This window comes from Pseudophryne corroboree, chromosome 12 (assembly GCF_028390025.1).
Source record: "Pseudophryne corroboree isolate aPseCor3 chromosome 12, aPseCor3.hap2, whole genome shotgun sequence".
In the NCBI taxonomy this organism is placed as follows: Eukaryota; Metazoa; Chordata; class Amphibia; order Anura; family Myobatrachidae; genus Pseudophryne; species Pseudophryne corroboree.
The window spans coordinates 121777299-121804729 of record NC_086455.1 but is presented as its reverse complement, the minus strand read 5'-3'; the positions used below and the strand labels follow the sequence as shown (position 1 = coordinate 121804729).

General features: G+C 45.3%; 1 protein-coding gene across 13 annotated transcripts in view; it reads right to left on the bottom strand.

Annotated features, from left to right (window-relative positions):
* The window catches only part of KTN1 (kinectin 1), a 277158-nt gene that overhangs the window by 152755 nt on the left and 96972 nt on the right, over nucleotides 1-27431 (bottom strand). For 10 of the 13 annotated variants that reach the window (XM_063947961.1, XM_063947966.1, XM_063947958.1 and 7 more), the window contains exons 5-16: nucleotides 26918-27048; nucleotides 24694-24807; nucleotides 22647-22787; nucleotides 18948-19054; nucleotides 15818-15950; nucleotides 15601-15688; nucleotides 15296-15447; nucleotides 7391-7459; nucleotides 6915-6952; nucleotides 5140-5230; nucleotides 3450-3518; nucleotides 2580-2617 (exon numbers count right to left, since the gene is read on the bottom strand). In XM_063947961.1, coding sequence (XP_063804031.1) covers nucleotides 2580-2617; nucleotides 3450-3518; nucleotides 5140-5230; nucleotides 6915-6952; nucleotides 7391-7459; nucleotides 15296-15447; nucleotides 15601-15688; nucleotides 15818-15950; nucleotides 18948-19054; nucleotides 22647-22787; nucleotides 24694-24807; nucleotides 26918-27048 — 1171 coding nt within the window. The remainder of the gene's footprint in view (nucleotides 1-2579; nucleotides 2618-3449; nucleotides 3519-5139; nucleotides 5231-6914; nucleotides 6953-7390; nucleotides 7460-15295; nucleotides 15448-15600; nucleotides 15689-15817; nucleotides 15951-18947; nucleotides 19055-22646; nucleotides 22788-24693; nucleotides 24808-26917; nucleotides 27049-27431) is intronic. The other 3 variants (XM_063947959.1, XM_063947967.1, XM_063947968.1) reach the window with 1 other exon arrangement.

The window sequence follows — 27431 nt, the reverse complement described above, 5'->3', positions numbered from 1 at the left end:
AACTCATAGTAACCAGATATATTTTTCATCAAGTTTTAAATACAGCGATTATCTGTCTGGTTGCTACGGGCAACAAGCTTTGGCTGCCAGGTCAATACGTTAATTAATAGTCTTTACGTGCTCAAGTTTTTATCAGTAGTTCTTCCAATTAGAAGTGAATTTTGGAATAATCACTGACCAACATGAGGACCGACAAAGACACGTGACAGCACGCAGCATGGATTGTAAGTTCTCTATATCTACATAATCATAGCACAGTAGCTGCATCAGTAAATGAAATCTATACGAGTGCCAGCAACAAACTTTTAAGCACTGTGGCTAATGAGATTTCGTTTTCAGCGGATCTCCTATCGCATTGGCTGCTAGCACCTCAACAGTATAGGAAGGAGCAGCTTGTGGTGTGCTGTTGGCTGCAGAGAACACTGGATGTCACACCACTTTTCCGCCAAAATCCCAGGTCTGACCCAGGATTTGGAATACATTTCCAAGCCGGGTTAGACCCCGTTGCATCTGCGGCTCCTGCACATGGGTACAGTCTGTCTTCTACCGGGGCTTGGAGATGACCATCTCCAAGTAACGGGAAATGTTGCACTCCCATCTTTTATTCGAACCCAAGGGCGTTGCCTTGGTCTCAGTCCACACCTTGTCATTGATGCCGTTCCAGGTTATGCTGGTGGCAAGCCAGGCACTCTGGCACTGCGTCCATTCATCTTCACCGGCAATGCAGACAGCGTGCTGCCCAACCTCCCGACTGCCTGCAAGACACTGCGGTTGGGAGGTATGGGCATTTCCCGTGCTGAAAATGCATATCAAATCAGATGCAAGCTACCAGAAATGCCGGGTCACTGGTTCCGGGATCTTTTCTGGGAGAAGTTTCCACTGAGCCATGACACGGATTGAGCCGGCAATAACCCAGGATTTTAAGGCAGTGGAAAAGGGGTATAAGTTGCATTATGATCAGAGGTAGGAGCAGCCGGTGATTTAGAATACAGCCAAGCCGTCCACGTGTACTGTCTGTCTATGAGTACTGGCTCTAAGTATTGTTCAACGCGTCTGCCTACGTAACCGTAAGCTTTTTCTGGGACCTTAGCGCTAATGTTACCATTTTATACAGAACCTCAGAGACTGTTCTATCCGAATCTGGAGCTAAATATACCATACTATTGCAATTACACTGACTGACAAACGGAATGGACCTGACCTCATTGTGGCACAAAGTACAATCATCCTATTAGGGATTTATGATTATATTTACAAAACAGGACCTTCTGCAGGGGTTACCAAGAGGGTGGAACCTATTAAGTTAGCAGTACTTTTTTTTTTTTTTTTTTTAGCTTGAGTGATTATAGGTCAATGCTATCTATGTTTTTATTAAACATAAAATTATATTTTTAACAATATCCCTATTTAAGTGCTCCATTCAGAATGTAGTTTCATTATTTCCTAACTTGTTTTGTTATCTTCGTAGAGACACCTGGGAAAAGCCTGCTCAAGAAGGACAATAACAAAGCAGGATCACATTTGCCTGTCCCCCAGCATGTCATAGTGGAGCATATGGAGAATATTGGAGCAGTAAAGAAGGCTGAAAGCAATGACATGAAGGGAAGCGCCAGAGACGACCTCTCTCCAACACAAAGTTATTACTACGCCAGACAGCTGCAGTTATTCCAGTTCTGGTCCAGGACACCAGGAATTGTGACGGCAAGAGATGAGTGCCACAAGGTGTCCCAAATTTGCAAATCACACACAATGAGCCTCTACTAAAAGAGAAGTAGAAGCCTTAACTTTTAAGTTAGTTATCCAATCAGCTCACGCTATAAATACCGTAACTAAAGAAAAAGAATAAAATCAGTGAGAACGATGTTAATTTCCATTGTAGAAAAATGATAACTGTTAACAGCCATTGTTTAAATGTCTGAGGTCCGTTCTTGCTCGCACACAGGAAATTGTGTCATTGGCAAGGAATTTGTAGAACTATTATTTTTACTCTTACAGACCAACTTGAACGTGTTTGGTAACTGCTTGAAATGGGATCCGGTCTCTAGGTTGACAGTAACTAGGTCGACACTATCTAGGTCAACCACTATTGGTCGACAGGGTCTCTAGGTTGACATGTTCTAGGTCGATGGGTCAAAAGGTCGACATGAGTTTTTCACAATTTTTTTTCTTTTATTTTGAACCTTTTCATACTTAACGATCCACGTGGATTACGATTGGAACGGTAATCTGCCGAAGCATCTGCCCGAAGCATGCCAAGCGAAGCGAGCCATGCAAGGGGACACGGTGCACTAATTGGGGTTCCCGGTCACTGTACGAAGAAAACTACACCAAAAAAAAAACCATACAAAACTCATGTCGACCTTTGACCTATCGACCTAAAGACCCTGTCAACCAATAGTGGTCGACCTAGGCACTGTCGACCTAGTTACTATCTACCTTCCATACCACACCCGCATGAAACGGTGTACAACTTCTGCAGGTGACAGTGACTGGAGAAATGCCCTGTAATGTGCAGGAAGCCGCAACACTAAACATTTTCATTTCCAAACAGCCAGAATTTCCTGCTAGAATAAACATACCTTTTCTGCAGTTTTTCAACAAGGACCGACGCAGATGCCTGGAAGATAAAGACATGGTGTAAACACTGCCAAACAACCGACACATAAGAGTGCCAGTAAGCATACATGATGTAACACTTACTTAAAAAGGAAAAAATAAACACAGACAGAAAATGTTTTGTAAGTTTAAACAAAAAGTCCTGCTGTACCAAATCTAGGGTTCTGGGTCAGGTTTTGGCCAAATACTAAATGCAGGACCTGTTTACTGATTAGGGAGCTACTACTTCAAAATTCTAGTATTGTTCCACCATCGGCTACCAGCAGAAGACTCAGCTGCCCTAAAAATGTCCAACTACACCTGCAGCAAAAGAACTGAGCAACAGCGGAGCGGCTGTTCATATAGCATTAAGCACTACTATCGCCTACGTTGGGGAAGGCTGGCTATCTGAAACGTGTTAGTGTGGGGAGAGCCATTCTTTAACCAGACAATAATACACATGTATGTTTCTCTTGTGCTGAGGCTAGAGTCTGCAGGAAAGGTAGATGCTAGAATCAAGTGGGCTAAGGGACCTTTTCCGTAAGGGGAGGAGCCACTACACTATGGGGAGGAGCTAGGCCAGCAGGATAGTTCCTCTACTATCCCCGCCACCAACTATTACCTTTAGTAATCAGGTGGCTAGCGAAGCGAAGCGGAGCGGAGCGAGCCACCGAGCCCGAAGCGTGGCGAGCGTACTTTTCGGGTACCCTGTTCGCCCGTAGCTCCTCCCCCTGGTGACGTGTCTCCTCCCCTAGATACGTCAGAAGGTCCCTTCTCCCACTCCGAAATAGAATCAACCCTGCAGGAAAGGTTCGCTGTAAGGCAGTGACACCTTAAATCTCAACGTTTCTTACCTGGGTTTGTACTTGTGCAATATATTTCTGAATCTGAATGTTCAGCGACTCGTTCTGTTTCCTTAAATCCTGCAATGAAAACAATGTAAGTTGTTTGATTAAATGGGATCCTACAGTCGTACATTATATAAGATGCTGATGCTGGATGTGGCTTGTGGAATGAAGAGTATTTTTAGGGAAGGACATTTGTGGGGGGGTTTTGGTTTGTTGAATATGATTTAACTAGGCCACAGCAGTTACTGAACTCATTCTGCAAGATTGGTTCCACACTGGATGGAATGGGTGACTGGGTAACCAATCAGAGGGCTAAAAGGATGACAGCAGCACATATTTCAGCACAGCCAAGTCCCAAGCGCAGTGTAGGCAAGTGTGATGTGTGTGCTGCTCACATAGCTCCCAACATTGGTCTAATCTGAGGCCCTAACAATAGTGGCGTGGTAATGTGAATCTCCTGTCACACAGGGACACTAGAAAATATATCCAACCTTTTGTGCACGCGTTTCTCAATTGCGATGCAACATTTAATTATGTCATTATATTGTGTTACATATGTTTAACGTTAGTTATGCCTCTCATATGGTTGGCTATGAAATGTACAATATTTTGTAGACATAAACCACAATTGTTTTCTCCAGTACCACTACTTACTAAAAGAGGAAAGCATACTGCTGGGTATAACTACATGTGTAGTATGTAAGGGGACCACCTCGCATAAACCCCAACACCACAGAATGGCTTTGGGGGGGGGGGGGGCGATATGGAAATTATGGGACCAGCAGAGCTCTGCAAGCATGCTTTACACCTCTCTGCAACCTGTACGTTACCATACAGTGAGAACTGAAGAAAATGGTGAGGTGTTTAATGTATCTTTAGGGACTAAACACGTGGTGACCTCACCCAGTAGACTTATGTGTTGATTTTTCTGACCTTCACCACTGCCAAATAAAACCCTGTATAGATTCAAATGCATGATATGCAGGAGCCAGACAGCCCGTGTGCATAAAAGAAAAATCACCGCTGGGCCTTCCACCTTCTCCAAGTCATTGCTATTGATGTGAACGGAATATATATACGATTTACCGGCGGGCGGTATGCCGGCTGTCCACATCCTGACAGCAGCATCCCGCCCAACAGAATGCTGGCAGCGGGGTGAGCATAAAGAGAATCCTTGTGGGCTCGGTGGCTCGCTGCACTTGCCACGGGATCTATTCCCACTCTATGGGTGATGTGGACACCACGAGTGGGAATAGTCCTGTTTTGCCGGAATTCCGGCGTCGCTATCCTGACCGCTGGGATCCCGACAGCCGGCAAATTGAAGGGATCCCGATGTGAAAAGATGCCGAATTTCCCCGACACCTGGAACCGTAGTTCTACTTTAATTTGTCCACTGAGAACACTGCCTACATGGGGCAAGAGTCAGCACAAGGACTCGGCAGTCAGTGATGGGACACATGCCGCCGTCCGAGCCATTCTCTGCAGCCCCCCATCACTGTGAGCATGGTTTGTTGTAGCTCCTAACACTTCCTTCTAAATAAAGACTGTCTTTAGAGAACTTTTTTGCCTTAACTTATTATGAAGATTATTGATAATGTTCAGCCCTTTAAGGGCTAGATGATGTGGACCCTGCAGAAAACCTGGATGCGCCTATCGCAACTACAGAGTATGGCACACAACATTAATGTTACCCTACCTTCAGCTCCTCTCCGCTGTTTGTGAAATTAGCATGTTTAAGTGCCAAAGATTCCTCCATCTGTTTCATCTCCTTATCCTTCTCTGCAATACTAAACACACATGAAGGAAGGTTACATTTATAATACAGCAGATCTCCGCTTGTGGAGCTCCCTGAGACTTGGGGCAATCTGCTTCTGAGAGCTGCCCACTGTATGACAAGCAACCAGGTAACAAAACCACTAAAGCAGAAAGTGCTGGATCTTACAGAACAATGCGGCACAGGACACAGGGCTGCCCGACAGCAAATTACAGGGAAATTAACTACTATGATACACAGCGATTAACGCTTGGGGAGATATAAAGTACCCGCCAATCAGCTGCTAAATGCTTTGTTACAGGCTGTTTTTGAAAAATGACAGTAGCTGATTGGGCAGAAGTAAACCTCTCTCTACTTTCTCGCTCTCCTGGCTTTGATACATATGCTCCAAAGAGTATTCACTGTAAACCTAACATACACGTCCATCCTAAACAAGTGGTATCTTACAAAATGTACTCATGTATATAAAACGTCACATAACAGGGTTACGATTTTCACATTGGTGTGGGAACATTATCTAACGCAGACAGGATCTCGCAGCACACGACATGTCTAACAATTGGCCAGGGCGCAGGAACAAGGAGAGTCTAGCAGGCATCACTTCAACTCAATCTCTTAAAATCTGCAGCATTTGGGAGGCAACACATTGAGAATCTGGAGAGAGGCACCGATCAGCCTGAATGCAGGAGCCGTGACATCTTTATAGGCCTATTTGTACTACGTATTTCCTGTTAATAAAACAAAAACCGAGTTTTGGGTGAAATTATCTTTCACTATAACCCCCCTAGAGCCAGATATTGTCTGTAAATGTCAATGTAAGAATAGTTAAATCATAACATTCAAGTTCCATAATGTTTAACCAAGAAGAACGAGCCACAAACCACTACAAACCAAAATACAGCATTACACCACTCCCTGAGAGAGCAACATATCCTCTTTATATGGCTTCACCTTCCGCTTCCATAGGGCTCACCTATACACACTGCAATGTTCTCTTACACGGATTCTGTGCTCATTTGTTATTAGAACTGTGTAATGCTGCTGACGTAATATATCTGCTTTACCATGTTGGAACTACTATAGAAAGCATACATACTACTACCAACGTCTTTATTCCAAAGTAAAGGCCATTCCAAATTCATCAAATTATTGTTCATACTATAAGAATGAAAAAATAAAACAAACACCCTAATAGTGGCGATACACATGGTTTTTAACCTGCATTAAAGGGAAGTCTTGCACATAAAGGAAGCAGTTTAGCAGATTGAATGCATTTTCATAAGAACCCACAAAACCAGTAGATTCTGGTGAATTAATGGGCTGCACCTTATTATTGAAAGCCCCCACTCATTCTTAAGCTGGTCACCTATGTTGCTCTATATCCACATTGAAGTCGGAAAATCTACTGGATATCGTATTTTCTTATATTACTTAGAAATGTGGTGACAGGAAGACTGAACTACCTGTGCCGCCATCTTCCACTAGCACCATTAGAGCGGGAGGATATCTGGGTGCTTGGTCATGGCACAGAACACTTAAGCGTGTCACCAAATCAGACAACGATCCCATCAGTCAGGACCTCTTTAGCAATAACAGGCTGTGGAGCCCAATCATTACGGTTTATCAATAGGCAATTTACTCAATGAATTACAGGTGAGAACATACCTCAACCTGACACAAAGACACTTAAGACTTACGCTTTATGCAGTTCATCCACTCTCACCGAAGCAGAAGACTGGAAGAGAGAAAGCACACAGGCGTGTAAGCGGTATGGATCACTACTGTACATCCTACTTTCAGGAAGATCTGAAGGGACAACTAAAAACATCTGATGATCACAGCAAAGGTTTGGAGCAATTACTGCGACACTCAACTAGAGGTAGATGTGTTCTGAAACAGATACTCCTAGAAATGAGGCACTACCAGTCCCAGTGCAGGAGACATGGAAATAAGACTGAAAACGTCTTGCTATCAGAAAGGGGAATGTAAAACTCATATTGAGGAACAAAAGAAATAAGCTTTAAAGCACGGTCACTAAGCTCTATAATGGTATTGGTTATATACACCAATTGTTACAATACTTAGGGGTCATTAGACTAATTTTCATTTTAACTTCTAATCACCTACCCAAATCTGCTCCTATGTTAATTAAGTTAATTGGTGGTCTCTTTACCTGGGCCTGCATCTGGGAATGGTATTTCTGAATTTGAACATTCAGTGCTTCATTTTGCTTCAACAGATCCTAGCAAAAGGAGAGAAAACAAGAATGACTTGTGCTGCATAGAGACAAGGTTCCATATGTAATCAGTCTCCCTGACCAGCTCAGCCTATTAGAAATGAACGTATAAAGTAATAAGGCTCAAATGCAGGGTTCCCAATATGACCCACTATTGCAGTGATTTTCAACCTTTTTTAACTCACGGCACACCGAATAATATTTTAAAATTGCCAAGGCACACCATCAGTTCTCCATGGAAAAAAAAAAACACACACACACATTGGCCCTCGCAGTAAAAAAAATCCACACATACAGTACACTGGCCTACACAGGAAAATATATTACATTGCTCTCCACATAAATCCTATTAAATTATTTACATTGTTCCTCCCCATAAATACTTTTGCTCCCCACATAAATCCTTTTGCTCCCCACAGGAAAAATAAGATAATTATTATTAGCCCCTATCTGTCAGCTGTCCTCCTCCCTGTCCTTCAGTTGCGGGGGTTGTTCATAGTGGACAGCGAATGCTGAGCAGCGGGCGGTTGGTCAGGAGTGGATGTGGTGGACAGGGAAAGTTTTGTATCTGGGTGGGAACTGGAAGATGTGTATGCAGGCATGTTGGCTGGCTGGGTGGTGAGACGTGGTGGCTGTGACCTGTGATGTCACACTGCCGCGTCTTCAAGGCATAGGTCACGACTGATCCTCTAAGAAGAGCCCGTGCCAACATATTGCTCTGAAGATGCAGGAAGCGGCTCTGACTCCGCGGCACACCTTGCAACTGGTCGCGGCACACTAGTGTGCCACGGCACACTGGTTCAAAAAGCCTGCACTATTGAAAGGCATTACTTTTACATACACATACTCTGAAGCTGTCACACTATACTAGGTGATTCTTCACACAGTCGTAAGGGTGCACCCCTACACGCCCGTTGTGCGTGGAATCTTTGTATTTTATGCAACAGGCTACGCCCCCTGAACCCCTGCACGCCCTTAGGCTGTGCTATATTTGTATTATATGGAGTATTACCTGCAATCATAATTGTGTTAGTGGTTAAAATAAGAATTTACTTACCGATAATTCTATTTCTCGTAGTCCGTAGTGGATGCTGGGAACTCCGTAAGGACCATGGGAATAGCGGCTCCGCAGGAGACTGGACACAAAAAGAAAGCTTTAGGACTACCTGGTGTGCACTGGCTCCTCCCCCTATGACCCTCCTCCAAGCCTCAGTTAGGATACTGTGCCCGGACGAGCGTACACAATAAGGAAGGATTTTGAATCCCAGGTAAGACTCATACCAGCCACACCAATCACACCGTACAACTTGTGATACAAAACCCAGTTAACAGCATGATAACAGAGGAGCCTCTGAATAGATGGCTCACAACAAGAACCCGATTAGTTAACAATAACTATGTACAAGTATTGCAGACAATCCGCACTTGGGATGGGCGCCCAGCATCCACTACGGACTACGAGAAATAGAATTATCGGTAAGTAAATTCTTATTTTCTCTGACGTCCTAGTGGATGCTGGGAACTCCGTAAGGACCATGGGGATTATACCAAAGCTCCCAAACGGGCGGGAGAGTGCGGATGACTCTGCAGCACCGAATGAGAAAACTCAAGGTCCTCCTCAGCCAGAGTGTCAAATTTGTAAAATTTTACAAAGGTATTTGACCCTGACCAAGTAGCAGCTCGGCAAAGTTGTAAAGCCGAGACCCCTCGGGCAGCCGACCAGGATGAGCCCACCTTCCTTGTGGAGTGGGCTTTTACAGATTTTGGCTGTGGCAGGCCTGCCACAGAATGCGCAAGCTGAATTGTATTACAAATCCAGCGAGCAATAGTCTGCTTAGAAGCAGGAGCACCCAGCTTGTTGGGTGCGTACAGGATAAACAGCGAGTCAGATTTTCTGACTCCAGCCGTCCTGGAAATATATATTTTCAGGGCCCTGACAACGTCGAGCAACTTGGAGTCCTCCAAGTCCCTAGTAGCCGCAGGCACCACAATAGGCTGGTTCAGGGGAAACGCTGACACCACCTTAGGGAGAAACTGAGGACGAGTCCTCAATTCCGCCCTGTCCGAATGGAAAATCAGATAAGGGCTTTTACAGGATAAAGCCGCCAATTCCGACACGCGCCTGGCCGAAGCCAGGGCCAACAGCATGATCACTTTCCACGTGAGATATTTTAAATCCACAGATTTAAGTGGTTCAAACCAATGTGATTTTAGGAACCCCAAAACTACATTGAGATCCCAAGGTGCCACTGGAGGCACAAAAGGAGGCTGTATATGCAGCACCCCCTTGACAAACGTCTGAACTTCAGGAACTGAAGCCAGTTCTTTCTGGAAGAAAATCGACAGGGCCGAAATCTGAACCTTAATGGATCCCAATTTGAGGCCCATAGACACTCCTGTTTGCAGGAAATGCAGGAATCGACCCAGTTGAAATTCCTCCGTCGGGGCCTTCCTGGCCTCGCACCACGCAACATATTTTCGCCAAATACGGTGATAATGCTTTGCGGTTACATCCTTTCTGGCTTTTATCAAAGTAGGGATGACTTCTTCTGGAATGCCTTTTTCCTTCAGGATCCGGCGTTCAACCGCCATGCCGTCAAACGAAGCCGCGGTAAGTCTTGGAACAGACAGGGTCCCTGCTGGAGCAGGTCCCTTCTTAGAGGTAGAGGCCACGGGTCCTCTGTGAGCATCTCTTGAAGTTCCGGGTACCAAGTCCTTCTTGGCCAATCCGGAGCCACGAGTATAGTTATTACTCCTCTCCGTCTTATAATTCTCAGTACCTTGGGTATGAGCGGCAGAGGAGGGAACACATAAACCGACTGGTACACCCACGGCGTTACCAGGGCGTCCACAGCTATCGCCTGAGGGTCCCTTGACCTGGCGCAATAACTTTTTAGTTTTTTGTTGAGGCGGGACGCCATCATGTCCACCTTTGGTTTTTCCCAACGGCTTACAATCATGTGGAAAACCTCCGGGTGAAGTCCCCACTCTCCCGGGTGGAGGTCGTGTCTGCTGAGGAAGTCTGCTTCCCAGTTGTCCACTCCCGGAATAAACACTGCTGACAGTGCGATCACATGATTTTCCGCCCATCGGAGAATCCTTGCAGCTTCTGCCATTGCCCTCCTGCTTCTTGTGCCGCCCTGTCTGTTTACGTGGGCGACCGCCGTGATGTTGTCCGACTGGATCAACACCGGCTGGTCCTGAAGCAGAGGTCTCGCTTGGCTTAGGGCATTGTAAATGGCCCTTAGCTCCAGGATATTTATGTGAAGTGAGGTCTCCAGGTTTGACCACACTCCCTGGAAATTTCTTCCCTGTGTGACTGCTCCCCAGCCTCGAAAGCTGGCATCCGTGGTCACCAGGACCCAGTCCTGAATGCCGAATCTGCGGCCCTCTAAAAGATGGGCACTCTGCAACCACCACAGGAGAGACACCCTTGTCCTTGGTGACAGGGTTATCCTCTGATGCATCTGAAGATGCGATCCGGACCATTTGTCCAGCAGGTCCCACTGGAAAGTTCTTGCGTGGAATCTGCCGAATGGAATTGCTTCGTAAGAAGCCACCATTTTTCCCAGGACCCTTGTGCATTGATGCACCGATACTTGACCTGGTTTTAGGAGGATTCTGACTAGATCGGATAACTCCCTGGCTTTCTCCTCCGGGAGAAATACCTTTTTCTGGACTGTGTCCAGAATCATCCCTAGGAACAGAAGACGTGTCGTCGGGATCAGCTGCGATTTTGGAATATTGAGAATCCAACCGTGCTGTCGTAACACTTCTTGAGATAGTGCTACCCCGACTACCAACTGTTCCCTGGATCTCGCCCTTATCAGGAGATCGTCCAAGTACGGGATAATTAAAACTCCCTTCCTTCGAAGGAGTATCATCATTTCGGAGATTACCTTGGTAAAGACCCGCGGTGCCGTGGACAATCCAAACGGCAGCGTTTGGAACTGATAGTGGCAGTTCTGTACCACAAACCTGAGGTACCCTTGGTGAGAAGGGTAAATTGGGACATGCAGGTAAGCATCCTTGATGTCCAGAGACACCATATAATCCCCTTCCTCCAGGCTCGAGATAACCGCTCTGGGTGACTCCATCTTGAATTTGAACTTCTTTATGTAAGTGTTCAATGACTTTAGATTTAAAATGGGTCTCACCGAGCCGTCCGGCTTCGGTACCACAAACATTGTGGAATAATACCCCTTTCCTTGTTGCAGGAGGGGTACCTTTGCTTCTGGCTCTGTAAGGGGGCCGGCGGCGCGGCTCTGGGACCGGACTCAGAGGCAGGGCCTGTGTTCGATCCCTCTGGAGCTAATGGTGTCCAGTAGCCTAAGAAGCCCAAGCTGGCTGCAAGCAGGCAGGTTCGCTTCTTCTCCCCTTAGTCCCTCGATGCAGTGAGCCTGTTGCCAGCAGGTCTCGCTGAAAATAAAAAAACCTAAAACTAACTTTTTTCTAAGAAGCTCAGGAGAGCCCCCCTAGATTGCACCCTGCTCGGTCGGGCACAAAAATCTAACTGAGGCTTGGAGGAGGGTCATAGGGGGAGGAGCCAGTGCACACCAGGTAGTCCTAAAGCTTTCTTTTTGTGCCCAGTCTCCTGCGGAGCCGCTATTCCCATGGTCCTTACGGAGTTCCCAGCATCCACTAGGACCGTCAGAGAAATATTGCATGGCCAAAGGGCGTGCACGATCAAGGGGGCGCAGCTCCTTGCAACTGCGTGAATAGTGGCCACAGGCCATGATGAATCACATAGTGTAGTACAGTCCCTGGGTTGTGATGCAGAAAGGCAGTCCCTGCTGCAGGCCCAGCCAGCGTTGTAAAATGAGTTTGTAGTGTATGCATGATAAAGTCCCAGATTAGTAGCAGCAATGCACTGTAGAGAATACACCCTAGTCCTGTGCAGTATAATGTATCATAGGTATAGTTGCACAATGTAGAACCTGATCATTAGGAGAAGGGGCTTGCCGTTAGCAGTGGGACCCACCCGGGGTTGCCGTGTACCCTGTGGGCATGCATGCAGCAGGGTAGTGTTTATATAATGCCTCACACACCTGGGCTGCCGGCTGGTGCAATACTATGTGTGACACCCTGTTAACAACTGCGCCCCATTGGCTATACCACAGCAGTACAAAGACTATGCAATACCATTGCTATCCAATAGTACCTGAAGCATGATATTGTTCCCACTACACCATAGCCCCAGCAGCACCATGCAGCCACCACGCTGTGTGTACAGCAGCAGCCGGAGCACACTGGAAACCCCGCCTCCGTGACGTCACCGCTGACCCCAGCGGCACCTGACGGCCACCACGCTGTGTGTACAGCAGCAGCAAAAAGAGCACATAGGAAGGGCCGACCCCGTGACGTCACCGGCCGCCGCTGTCAAGCCCTTGGTTGCGGCCGGTGGCCGTCCCTCGCGTCGCTGCTTCCGCGCTGTGTGTTCCACCGGGATCTGGGCAACTCCGCTGCAGCACGGTGCAACTCCGCTGCCGCCCTCCGCATTCCACACCCAGCAGCCGCCGGCATCGTCCCCGGAGAGGGGATGGGGAGCCGTGCTGTAACCCACAGGTAAGGAGCTGTCAGCAGCGCGGCATATGGCTGCAGCCTGTGTATGTGGCCCAGTGGTCGTGTAACCTGTGGAAGGGGGAGGGGAGGGGAGGGAAGGGAGAGCCGCGCTGTAACCCCCCGCTTATGGAGCGGTCACCACTGCGGCATATGGCTACAGCCTGTGTATCTGGCCTAGGGCTAGTAATGATGTGGACCTGTGGGGGGGGGGGAGGGGGTTCTAGCTCACAGTGATCTGTGATTCAGAGGGGCAGACCCTGCTAGAGCCCCGCCCAGCATTATACACTGAGTCACAGATCTGGGCAAATATATAAGAGATGGGTAACACTGTATCTGGCCTTTATGCCATTTTATCGGTCACTGCTCTGAGCAGCTGAACAACCCCCATGCTTCCAATTTAGAGAGAGATAAAGTTGAGAGATAAACTTCCGACCAATTAGCTCCTAACTGCATTTATCAAACCCAGCCTGTAATATGGAAGTTAGGAGCTAATTGGCTGGTACTTTCTCTCTCCACGGATTAAGTCCATCTCCTCCCCCTTTGTGCTCTATACAACTACAGCAGTCAGTATTATGCAGATCATCCAAATAACTAAACACTAGGGTGATCAAACAGTACACACCCTAAATACAGCATGTACAACGCACTGGCCCTGGCCAACTTAAATGCTTAAACAGCCTCATGAAATATTAAATGTTACATATAAAAATAAACTGAAAAGATCCAACAAACTTAATGAGAAAAAAGAAAAATAAACCTAGCATACACTAATTTATGCTAACTCCGCAGTCAGCTGTCACAGCCCAGTGTAATTTAAGCAGAATAGTTTACATTTACAGACAACAGAGTGACTCATTCCAGCTCAGGGACTGATGACTACGGGAGATTTAATCCATCAAGTGGATTAAGGCACGTTGAAGACAGTGTGACAACGACATAAAGGAATAATCATATACACAGAGTAGTAAACTGCAAGCTGGTGCACGCTAACAAAGCCGTTCTGCAGACTGGAACCACAAAACCGCGGCCATTCCAACCAAACACCCACCGTATCAGGACTCAATATGCACATATGCCATATAAACTCTGTAACAATTCCAGTCTGTCAAACATATCAATGTCACTGAGCTGTCCTCCAATACATGATACCAGATTGTCCACTTATGCAGGTGGGACGTTGTAGATCAGGGCTATCCAAATGGCTGCTCATGCCCCAAAGTGGTCTCAAGGGGTTAATATTGACGGTGTTTATAAGCAAATACTTGAACATGAATCTATGTGAGATGAAGCATAGGAACACAACTCCTACAAGATTATATCTAGCAAATGAAATTCTAATAAAATAATATATATATATATATATATATATATATATATATATATATAGACAGAGGGTGCGGTAGTAAAAAGCAATCAATGGTGCCAAACAATACCAAAGCTGGGTGGTAATATAAAAAGTATACACAATTTATTGCAATAGAACACACTAAAACAATACCGAGTGTAAAAGCATAAAAGCTAATACAAACATTGTTGACTCGTAAAAAAGAGCAACATTCGACATAAAAGGTGCGTGGATAAAAAAAATTAACAATAGCGTTCAAAAGTAAAAGAGAGGAGTATAATATCTTAGCTTTTAGTGAGTGAGGTTAGATCAAGGCAGTACCCAACGCGTTTCGTCCTATCTGGACTTCATCAAGGGGTATACACACACACATAAATAAATATATATATATATATATATATATATATACATACACACACACACATATACATATATATATATATATATACACACACAAATATATATATATATATATATATATATATATATATATATATATATATATATATATATATATACACACACATATATATACATACATATATACATACACACACACACATACACATCCATCCCCCCCCCTCCCCCTCCCCCTCCCAGGAGGTCAATATAGTTATGTAATGCCACTCGCAGACGCACGTTTTACATTAGCTATAAATATGGAGGGCATAAAGATGACTGGATGGGGCTCCCTAGGCCAGTTAGATAAAGTGAATAGGCATGGTCATGTAAACGGAACATTCCATGAACACTTGCAATGACGCCACCACTCCACTTGGGTGACCTCACACGTCTCTATCATCAATACACTCACTGTAACCACCACAACACTTTGAGGGGAATACACACAAGGAATAAAAACGTTGCCTGTAGGCGACTCGCTGACCCTTTATATAACTGCAGTACACACAGCCGAGCGTCCTGACAGACAGTACCTGCACCTGCATTTGTAGGCTGCCATCCTGCCCAGCATCCATAAGCTGCATGATTCGCTGCTCCAGCTGCTGGTTGGTCACTATGGTGTCTGTGAGTTTGCTGTGGAAACTCTGCACTTCAGCCTCCTTGGAGATCAGCTTTGTCTGTAGATCTGCGGAGGAAACAGACAATGCTTGGCATAACCAGTACATCATAGCAGATACACGAGGGGGATGTTTTATTATATTTCTACAGCACAAATGTCTTAATAAATATGAGACGGAAACAGAAACACAAACCTGAAGCAGAGAATGGGAGTACCAACCTTGTTGGGTCATTTCTAGATCGGACATCCTTTTTCTTAGGTATTTTTCTACTTCTTCCCATCTCCTCTCTGCTTCTTGCATCTGACCCTAGAACACAAACCAGAGATGAAATCTACCTCTAAGGATGCTTTCTTACCAAAAGTAGTAGATAGATAGATAGATAGATAGATAGATAGATAGATAGATAGATAGATAGATAGATAGATAGTCCTGCACCTTTAGTCCTACCGCCATCTGCTCCTGGTTCTTTTTCTGCAGCTCCTCTTCTGCCAAGCTGCTGGTTTTCTCATTCAATTCTTTGACGAGCCTGGCATAATCCTGGCGAAGCTTGATAAGATCATTGGATTGTCTGCCAAAAAGAGAGCAAAAACGTAACTGTAATATATTTGGCCACCTTTATGAAACCTGTTCCACATGCAACTGTGTAAGGAAAGTTGTGTTGCTCTTCCAACTCAAAGTGCACCGGTTATTTTGCTAGTAAGATAATAAAAGTAATTCTAATTGGTTGTCACGGTCAGCACCACCTCCTTTTTAGTTGCTGTGGAACTGTTTTCAAACAAGTCACCCACTGTGCAGTATATCTTATGATGCTAACACCAAACAGCAGGGGAGATTTATCAAACCTTGTAGAGAAATAAAGCACCAACAAAATCAGCTCCTGTCATTTTTCAAACAGCCTGTAGAATAATTAAATGATGATTGGTTGGTACTTTCTCTCCTAGCTCTGACAAATCTCCCCATAGTCATTTATTCTACTAGTAATAAAGGATATTGGGGTCTATATACTAAGCTTTGGGTGGACATAGGGGTCGATTCAATTCAGCAACAGTTGAATAGCGCTGGGAATTAGCTCCAGACGCTATTCAATTCAGCTAAAGTTGGAGAATGCCCGTTCTCGCGGACTTAACAGGTTGTTTTGTTGAGAGAACTGGCATTCTCCGACTTAACTACCCGCGGCGATAATGATTCCCGACAGAATCAGCCTTGCGCCGGCTGCGCGGCAGCACTTTTGTCGGTTTTCTTCTCTCTCTCCCCAGGGCTGAGAGAAGAATTTCCGACAATTGAGGGTAGCTAGTCGCTGTATTGAATAGTGCCGGGAGCTAATGCCCGGCGCTATTCAACTGTTGGTGAACTGAATCGACCCCATAGAGTGGACGGAGATAAAGCACCAACCAATCAGTTCCTAGCTGCCATGTTACAGGCTGGGTCTGAAATAGGATAGGAGCTGACTGGCTGGTACTTCATCTCCATCCAAGGCTTAGTAAACAGACCCCATTATTTTAAAAAATGCCGTTTTCTTCAAGGCTTAATTTTTCGAGTGTCAGGTTTTCTATCTGACATTTAAGTTGATCACAAACCTAAAAATTCAGTCAAACCCAGCCACAAAACCTTATGTAGCTGGGGACCAGCCTTCCCTATTATGTGTCTCCTGCGCTGCTCAGTTCGGTCACGTGCTCCCGCCAGCAGTTTGTTGGTGGCCAACATGTTGCCTGTCTTTAGACCACCTGCAGTGTTGTACAGTGGCATCATCCTGGCCCCCGGTTTTCATTTTGCAGACAAGCAGCATGTAGGACCCTTGACCACTCACTGCTGCAGAGCGCAAAAGGTGAGTAGTGGTGGCTGTGGGGAAAACATCTGGGGAGGAGTGTGCCTAAACCCAGACACAAGGTCAGTAATGTTTTTGGACCAGTTTTCACTTAGGATATTCCATATTTGAGATCCATTGCACCCACTCCGTTAATGTCCAGAAAAGCACAATTCCAGAGGCAGATAGAGCAGCCAATATAATGAGACATTTGTAGTCAATAAAAAATAATTTTCAATAGGCACCCGCCATTTGAAAAAGCTGTCCTGGTGACAGCGAAATGCGTCCCCTGGAGTGTTATCCAACTGAAGCGTGTGTGCCTGTGCCTGCGGGGAGCCTATGAGCGCTGCCTCACCGCCACATCTATTTCACTGTACATGAAGGAATTAGAAGTCCGCATCAGAAGTTTGACATGAGAAACACTTCTGCAGATCTACTTGTTTAAGCAGCGGGATATCACAGCGGAGCCACCGACGCATCCATGTAGAGACTCTGTTTATTGCTGCCAGAGCACGGAACACTCCTACTAACCAGCAGCTGCTATAAATCTATAACCCTCGTTTCATACACCATTTTGGGGAGGCCAGATGCTGGAAAGAGAGGACTGCTCCATATTTTGAGCCAACAATTTGAGGTCACAAGCTGTGACTAGATCTGATCACATTTAGCGGTGAGATGCTTAGTAAGGCTCTAAGGGGGTCATTCCGACCTGATCGCACGCTGTTGTTTTTCGCAGCGCAGCGATCAGGTCACTACTGCACATGCACCGCAATGCGCAGGCGCGTGGTACGGGTACAAAGCGGATCGTTGCTGGGCGATGGTTTTAATGAAGAATCCATTTGCACAGCCGATCGCAAGAAGATTGACAGGAAGGGGGCGTTTATGGGTGTCAACTGACCGTCTTCAGGGAGTGGTTGGAAAAACGCAGGCGTGTCCAAGTGTTTGCAGGGCGGGTGTCTGACGTCAATTCCGGGAACGGACAGGCTGAAGAGATCACAAGCGCTGATCAGAAACTGCACAAACTGTTTTTGTACCTCTCGGCTGCACAGGCGTTCGCACACTTGCAAAGCTAAAATACACTCCCCCAGTGGGTGGCGACTATGCGTTTGCATGGCTGCAAAAAGTAGGTAGCGAGCGATAAAATCGGAATGACCCCCTAAGAGCCCCCTCTTTCATTACTTACACAGAACACCTCTCAGGGAGTCTTGCTTAAGGTGTTAAATATGTATAGTATTATTCTTCAGATTGTTATAAACTGAAGGAATAACATTGTTAATACTCTACATCCATCATTTCGTGTATACAAGCTTTGGCAAGTGTAATTGTTACTTTTCAATTCTAGACTCCCAGGGGTCCAGCTTTTATAGTGATTTGTTTAGTTATATGCTTTAATAAATACATCTTTTATACACATACTTATGTGCTTTGGTTTCCAGAGTATTCCACCTGCGCTTAGCAATGTTTCTATTATGTGCTTTTCTTAAGGGGATTGACATTTCCCTAGTGCCCATAGCAGCAGGTGTGTTATACCTGACTTTTGGGTGCTTAGTGATATATACATTTGCTTCTTGTAACACAGAACATAAGCCTGCAAGTAGATGCACTTTGGCCACCTATGGCCTTGTGAGCACAGGGCAGGCTGCGCTGGTCATGACGGAGCCGCACTAGAACAATGGGAAGCGATAGTTCCTACTATTTATACAAACGCTATGCACTAAAGACAGAAAGGCAGATCTTCCATACAAAAGCAGAAGGACATACTTGCTTTCCATCTGGTTGGTGGCGGAGCTCACAGCATCTCTTAGAATACCATTCTCCTGCTTCAGGTGAGCGAGCTGGCTCTCTAACTGCTCGCGGACCTGCTGAAACTAAACAAACATGACACATTAATACCGTTCATGTGAACAGCTACAATACTTTTATGCATGTGTTCAAGGACCGTTCTATTTACAGAAACTCCACTACAAGCCACCGCTATAGAACACCATACTGCACATCACACAGGTCAACAAACACCAATGTACACATTCATAGACTGAAAACGCAAATGTGAAATGTCTAAATATTGTAGAGACATAAAATATCAGTGGCCCAGTTACAGCTAAAGGAATTTCTACAAAGCATTAAACAAGGGGGATTGGGAGGCGGGGGTGGGATAAACTAATAGAAACAAATACTTATAGTTGATCGTTGCCAACGAAACCATTGTATGATTTTCCTTGCACAAAACTAAATGGCAAAATAGGGGCATGCTCTTTAAAGCTGTTGTACATAAAAATGACTATTATCTTTACACCAGCATTCAGTACGCAAGCTGCACAACTGTAACTAAAATATTGCAAGTATATTTTAAGGGGCCCAGACATTTACAATCGTTTGCGCCAATTTGCCATTCCCCCGACGGCAAAATCCAACATGTTGAAAAATCTTAATTCAACGATTCCGACCCAAAAATAAAATAAAGTCTTTAAGTTTAACATGCTGTATTGCGCATATTCCCAGAAGGATTGCCGATCAATATAGTCTACCGATTGGCAAATGGATCGGTATTAGTGCATCAGGGAGTTTCCAGATAGAAGTATGGCCTGCATAACTCTGGAAGATACAGGTAATGTTACATTAACATAACATAGTGTCTCTTTAAAGATTTATGTGAAGTTAGAAGCTCATTGCTGAATTTAAGTTATTCTACAACCTCAGGAATTGTTTTATGCAAATCAGGGGCAGAACCATAGCAACATTTTGAATGGGCCCCCTCCCCCGTCCTTAATGACAGACACCTCTCTCCGCAGCAGTATTTTCACTGCCACAACAGTTAGCAACTATAAATGCACCAATAATAAGAAGGTTTTCGTTTATTTCCCTGTGTAAAAACTATGTATCACCTTTACTCTACTACGTCTTGGCTCCTTCCCCCTTTATAAGTACTTTATGCTCAGGTGACACATATTACCATGTCCAGTTACAAAGCCCATCTGATTGGCCTGGTCTATGACTTGGCACATGGAGAAGTTTATTTAAAGGGAGGACACAGGTTATATATAGATGTGTATCTATATACACACACGCAGGCTGAAGGATGTCTCAGGGCACCATCTGCTCCCAGCTTACATTCTGCTTTGGTATTGGAAGGAAGCAGAGCGACAGTTCTATCCAAAGCTATAAATGAAAGATCTGTGAAGTTATTTCAAGCAGTAGCAGAGTTAGCCCTGGCAACAATAAGGAGTAGATGGCGAGGCATTGTAGATAAATCAGCACAAGTATGACATGGAAACGTCTGGCATGAGGGCAATGAGCTAGACTATTAGATATCAGGGACGGATATCTAATGGGGATTTGCTGGAGAGATTCCCCGGCAAGTTTTACATTTTCAGGAATTTATTTTACAATTTGTATAATAAAAGGTTAGCTCTGAAACTTACTTTAATTTGAATTTAATTGCAGCACACAGTGCATTTTAAGCCTTATTCTCCAGGATTTTACTCCAATTTTACACATTGTTAAACACTCAAATATGATGTAACTGTAGTGCCATGTTGTAGTTCGTAAACTATAACCTTAAGCCCCATACACACTAGACTCTAAAGTAAAAGATCTCGCTCAGAAGGGCCAATCTGAGGGAGATCATTTACAATCTCATCCAGTGTGAACACTCAATGTTAACGATGCGCGTTCCCGCACATCGTTAACGACCCCCTCCCTCGTCTGAACATGTACAGACAAGGGAGGTCCTCGTAAACGACAGCCATGCTACAGATGCACTTTATTCAGGGTTACACGATCAGTATATTCTGAACACATATAGAAACTACATACTGTATGCTCACATAAGGGTCAATCCAAACACCTGCAAAGGGGGACGAGCTGTTGCAGCAGTGTATAAAGGCCATCAGCGGCACTGCAATTCGCCCCGACGACATGATTTCACCCTGTATTAGTGGGTTTTTGTGCAATGTCCCCCTCCCGGCACAATCTCACCATGGATTAGTGGGTTTTTGTGCATAGCCCCGCTGACGGCCCAATCTCACCATGGATTAGTGGGTTTTTGTACATAGCTCTGCTGACGGCCCAATCTCACCCAGGATTAGTGGGTTTTTGTGCAATGTCCCCCTCCCGGCACAATCTCACCCAGGATTAGTGGGTTTTTGTGCAATGTCCCCCTCCCGGCACAATCTCACCATGGATTAGAGGGTTTTTGTGCATAGCCCCGCTGACGGCACCAATCTCACCATGGATTAGTGGGTTTTTGTGCATAGCTCCGCTGACGGCCCAATCTCACCATGGATTAGTGGGTTTTTGTGCAATGCCCCCCTCACGGCCCAATCTCACCATGGATTAGTGGGTTTTTGTGCATAGCCTCCCTCACGGACCAATCTCACCCAGGATTAGTGGGTTTTTGTGCAATGCCCCCCTCACGGCCCAATCTCACCATGGATTAGTGGGTTTTTGTGCAATGTCCCCCTCCCGGCCCAATCTCACCATGGATTAGTGGGTTTTTGTGCATAGCTCCGCTGACGGCCCAATCTCACCATGGATTAGTGGGTTTTTGTGCATATCCCCGCTGACGGCCCAATCTCACCCAGGATTAGTGGGTTTTTGTACATAGCTCCGCTGACGGCCCAATCTCACCATGGATTAGTGGGTTTTTGTGCATAGCCCCCCTCACGGACCAATCTCACCCAGGATTAGTGGGTTTTTGCGCATAGCTCCGCTGACGTCCCAATCTCACCATGGATTAGTGGATTTTTGTGCAATGCCCCCCTCTCGGCCCAATCTCACCCAGGATTAGTGGATTTTTGTGCAATGCCCCCCTCACGGCCCAATCTCACCCAGGATTAGTGGGTTTTTGCGCATAGCCCCGCTGACGGCCCAATCTCACCATGGATTAGTGGATTTTTGTGCATCGCCCCCCTCGGGGACTGATCTCAACCTGGAAGCACAGATTTTTGTGCATAGTCCCCCTCACGGCCTAATCTCACCCTGGATTAGTGTACACAACCATGGTCTGCGTACAAAAACCCTGCAAATCTGGCAATACCGTAAGTCTTACGCTTTGCTCAACTCATGGGTAACTGGACTAACCCCATAAAACAATGGCCTTAACGTGATTGTAGAAACCGTAACCAAAATTTTTTATATTTTCAGTATGTTATATGATCCCCCACAAGTGTGAACAGGGTACGTTTTTTCAAGCCAGAAGAGCACTATTACATCAAGATTACAGACGTGTAATATACATGTTTAACCACCTGTGAAAGCATGTACAGACACCTGTTTACACGTCAAAACTCAACAATGGATGTGTAACACAAAAGAGAAACCTGTGGCACACCTATTGCTGCACTACAAATTCCAGCATTTCCCAACAGACAAATGCACCTTAACCCCAACAGGACATCCAGCCAAGCAGATGGTTAATGCATAGAATGACTGCTTTAATCTGTTCCCTCGCTTCCTTACTTTAAGCTGCATTTGCTGGGCGTCCTGGAAACTGCTGTGTATCTTGCTTTGGAAAGCCCCGTGCTCCTTCTCCAGCAAGCTGATCCTCTCCCGTGCTTTTACTTCAACCAAGTTTGATTTCTGCTTTTCTGATAAAAGCTCCTTCAATAAAAACAAATATACTATAATGTTAGATCCTCAATTGTCACAAGAGAGGCTGTAATTACTAAACTAAGGTCATCAAATGGAAACCATGGTATTCACTATTATGGCGGTAACAACACTATAATCTATTCATCTATAGACAAAAAACAGTTAATATTTCTGTCACATAAAACATCTATACACATAGGGAAGACTCCAATAGCGGTGAGATTCTGCGGCTGGGCCTTAATTTAACTCAAGCTGACAGGAAAACCTTTGCGGGTCTCTATTCACATTCCATAGAGGGTTTCCTAGCGTAATAACTTGCTATGTGGCAGCTGAACATCACGCCAGGTTTTGTTAGTACTCCCTTACGACGTTAAAAGAAGAATGTGCAACTGTCAGCGAACGCATGTATTTTTTTTACTAACATTTGTTACTTCCAATTGGACATAACCTGTGTAGACGAGATTACATTTATAACTGAACATGAAGGTTCTGCGAACACAGCACTTATGACTATATTCTAATTCAGTCACCCGTGCTAAAGCATGGATATCCTTAAAACTTGGAGTGTAACGGCGGAGTTTGGAAAACTCTAGTGACCATACCCTTCATAATCCTCACAGATGCAGCACTGAAAGGAATTTACAGTTTAACGCTGCAACAAGTCAGTCATTTTATTACTTTCTCAACACACATCTTCAGTTCGCAGCGCGGGGATGTAGCTCCCAGAGTTATCTGCCCAGAAGCTATTCAATTGACTGCATCACACCCGCTACTTAACCTGGGAGGTACACTTTACTGCAACTAATGCCCGGCCTTAATTGCTGGGTTAAGAACTGGGCATAATGCTGTCACTGCACACAGTAAGGCCATAACTAGACCTAGATAACATGGATTTCTGCTTGCACACTCAGAAGAGTGAGCAGAATTTTGCTTCTCGTGGGTTTACAGTGGGAGCTATTGAATAGCACTTCACCCAGAAGCTACGTCCTTGCGATGCAGGGCATTAGCAAAACAAAAACATAAGAGGGCCCTACTAGTGAGCTGGGAATCTATGTGTTAGCCATCAAACAGGACATCACCATGACACAAATACTGCAGATACAAATAATCAGCAACAGTAAATTCCTCCTACTGCAACACACGTATAGCAGAGTCTACCCCATCACATCACTAACTGTGTCCTGAGAAACTCACACCCTGCATTGCAAATATATCAAATATTGCAGTGTAGTACCAATATTACCCTCCTAATGGTAAGAGATCATTCAGGATCACTGGGCCTTAAAGACAGGATGATGTCTGGACAAAGGGCAACTTATGTTGCCAGACAGGCCTTTGTGCACTCAGGGGGTAATTCAGACCAGGATCGCTAAGCTGCGTTTTCATACAGCAGGCGATCAGGTCTAAACTAAGCATGCACCGCAATGCGCAGGCGCGTTGCACTGATACAAAGCGGATCGCGATGGGTTTGTGTGAAGGATCCATTTGCACGTGCGTTCGCAAGGAGATTGGCAGGAAGAAGGCGTTTGTGGGTGGCAACTGACCGTTTTCTGGGAGTGTTTGGAAAAACGCAGGCGTATCCAGACGTTTGCAGGGAGGGTTCCTGACGTCAATTCCGGTCCCGGACAGGCTGAAGTGGTCGCAGCGGCTGAGTAAGTCCTGGGCTGCGCAGAGACTGCAGAAGATCTGTTTGTACAGCTCTGCCACACATGCGATCACACACTTGCACAGCTAAAATACACTCCCCCCTGTAGAAGGAGACTGTCTGTTCGCAGCGGTGCAAAAAACGCCTGCTAGTGATCAGGTCTGAATTAGGCCCTTAGCCCTTTTATTGTACAAATCATGCATAATGATTCCCAAGACTCCCACGCCCCCCTTGCACCACACACGTTGGTCATGACCAAGGAGAGGCTACCTGTGTAAGCTGCCTACACTGCTCCTTCACAAGAGCGGATTCATCTCTGGCAGCAGAAAGCAACTTTTCCTTTTCCTCCAACTGGATTAATGCAGCAGAATCTCCCTTGTAAGCCTAGGAATAAGAATTACAACAGAATATATTCAAGTGCTTCATACAAACATTCATTATGAAACGCATATGAAAGCATTACACATTCAAGCTAGATAAAGCTCCCATTTTCAGACGGAAACACATACAGTATGTCGGTCACCTGTATGAGGGCAGGACAATGCCATCACCACTATACAGACATGGCTGTAATGTTTAAAAGCATTTTAACCGCGTCAGAAATAGAACTTTAACATGATCGGAACGTAACGGAATTAAAGTTATACTGCAACTTAAAATGTTTTAACTGAAATTACAGCAGAATCGGCACTGTCCCGTCTATATGTATAGATTGTCGGCAGCAGAGTGTCAACAAACGGACTACGTCCCATTAAAGCAAGCTGACATTTTTAGCTACATGCTGCAAATCCAGTCATAAGTGAAAACAGTAAAGGTTACTTGTGAAATGTAACGTCTGCAACGATGTCACATGTTTATAGTCTCATAAATGTGCCTAATTGTCTGTACTGTAAATGAACAAAGCCCCAGCACACCCTAACCCTGCTCATTAGATATGCATTCATAAAGGCGCTATCTGCAGTCCGGCTGGTAAGGGGAAACAGGAAAGGCCCACTTCCTGCATTCATTTTATTTTTCTCATAAAATACTATTCAGTTCATCGTTCGTTACGTCTTCCACAACCATGTGACTACATTTGGCCAAAACATGTCTAAAATGGCGCTTTATGCTAACTTGTACAAGTACAAAGCAAACTAAACCTATGAAAATAATGCAGTGTATATTTATGAATCATACTGTAATGTGTCCCCATTTGTCAAGTGTTTGATTTAATTAGCAACACAAGACAGGAAGGCATCAACAGAATACAGTTTATGTGAACTGTGACAAGAGGCCACCTATGGGGCACTGACAAGCTCTCCTAAATGTGTATACTACGAAATGGACACTAGTGCAGTCTGTACAACTCCAGTCATGAAGAAACTCATTTGGAGTTTTCTTTCCTTTCCGCTACTCTTGCCAACAATGCAGCGACAATAGGCCAACAATGTATTCTGCGGAGTCTATTGTGAAACTTCCTACAGAAACTGGCACAAGCTGGAGTTCATCCAATATAAAGGGAAACCCACCCACACTGAGCACTTCAAGTGTTATTTATTCAGGAAACACCAAGAAGTCATCTCTGGCGGCAGTTAGCTGACAGCAGAACTGAGCAAACAGAGACCAACACTGCAACATAAGACAGCCTGCTAGAGAAATATATACATAGAGAATACCCGGCCAATGTACTAAGCCTTAAGGAGTGATAAAGTGGAGAGAGGTAAAGTACCAAAAAATCAGCTCCTGTCCGTCATTTTTGAAACACAGCCTGTAACACGGCAACTAGGAACTGATCGGCTGATACTTTCTCTCTTTCTCCACGGCTTAGTGCATCGCTCCCTAAGACATTAAAGTACACTGAAGCTTCACTTGCTTTAACCACCAAGATAAAAGTCATGGTCCTTGTCCAATATGGATCTTCATTTAAACCCTGTGATACATGCGCAATTTGTATACAGCAGTTAGGGTTAGGCTGCAGAAGGGGACGATTAGGGTTAGGAACTAGGGGGAGGGGAGGGTTAGGAACTAGGGGGAGGGGAGGTTTAGGGTTAGGAACTAGGGGGAGGGGAGGTTTAGGGTTAGGAACTAGGGGGAGGGGAGGTTTAGGGTTAGGAACTAGGGGGAGGGGAGGTTTAGGAACTAGGGGGAGGGGAGGTTTAGGAACTAGGGGGAGGGGAGGTTTAGGGTTAGGAACTAGGGGGAGGGGAGGTTTAGGGTTAGGAACTAGGGGGAGGGGAGGTTTAGGGTTAGGAACTAGGGGGAGGGGAGGTTTAGGGTTAGGAACTAGGGGGAGGGGGGGTTTAGGTCTCGGAAGGGGAGGTTTAGGCCGCGGAAGGGGAGGGTTAGGCCGCGGAAGGGGAGGGTTAGGCCGCGGAAGGGGAGGGTTAGGCCGCGGAAGGGGTGGGAGGTGTTATGGTAATTACCTAACCACCGGGATGATGCTGTCAGTATACGGACAGCCGGCATCCCGACTGCAGGGATCCCGTACCCAACGCCTCAATACGTATCATTGTACCTTATGTACCATGTCTTGTACAGAACTGGATTTCTTTTTCAGCATCTCCACCACAGACATCGCCTCATCTTCTGAGATCATCATATTCCTCATGGACACTAAGAAATCCTTAAATTTCACTTCGGCATTTTCTAAGAGAAAAAACAGGTCTCCAGCAGGTAAATATAATAGGGGCAGTATTTTCTCCAGCAGGTAAATATAATAGGGGCAGTATTTTCTCCAGCAGGTAAATATAATAGGGGCAGTATTTTCTCCAGCAGGTAAATATAATAGGGGCAGTATTTTCTCCAGCAGGTAAATATAATAGGGGCAGTATTTTCTCCAGCAGGTAAATATAATAGGGGCAGTATTTTCTCCAGCAGGTAAATATAATAGGGGCAGTATTTTCTCCAGCAGGTAAATATAATAGGGGCAGTATTTTCTCCAGCAGGTAAATATAATAGGGGCAGTATTTTCTCCAGCAGGTAAATATAATAGGGGCAGTATTTTGTACTTCAGCTAAATCTAACTAGCA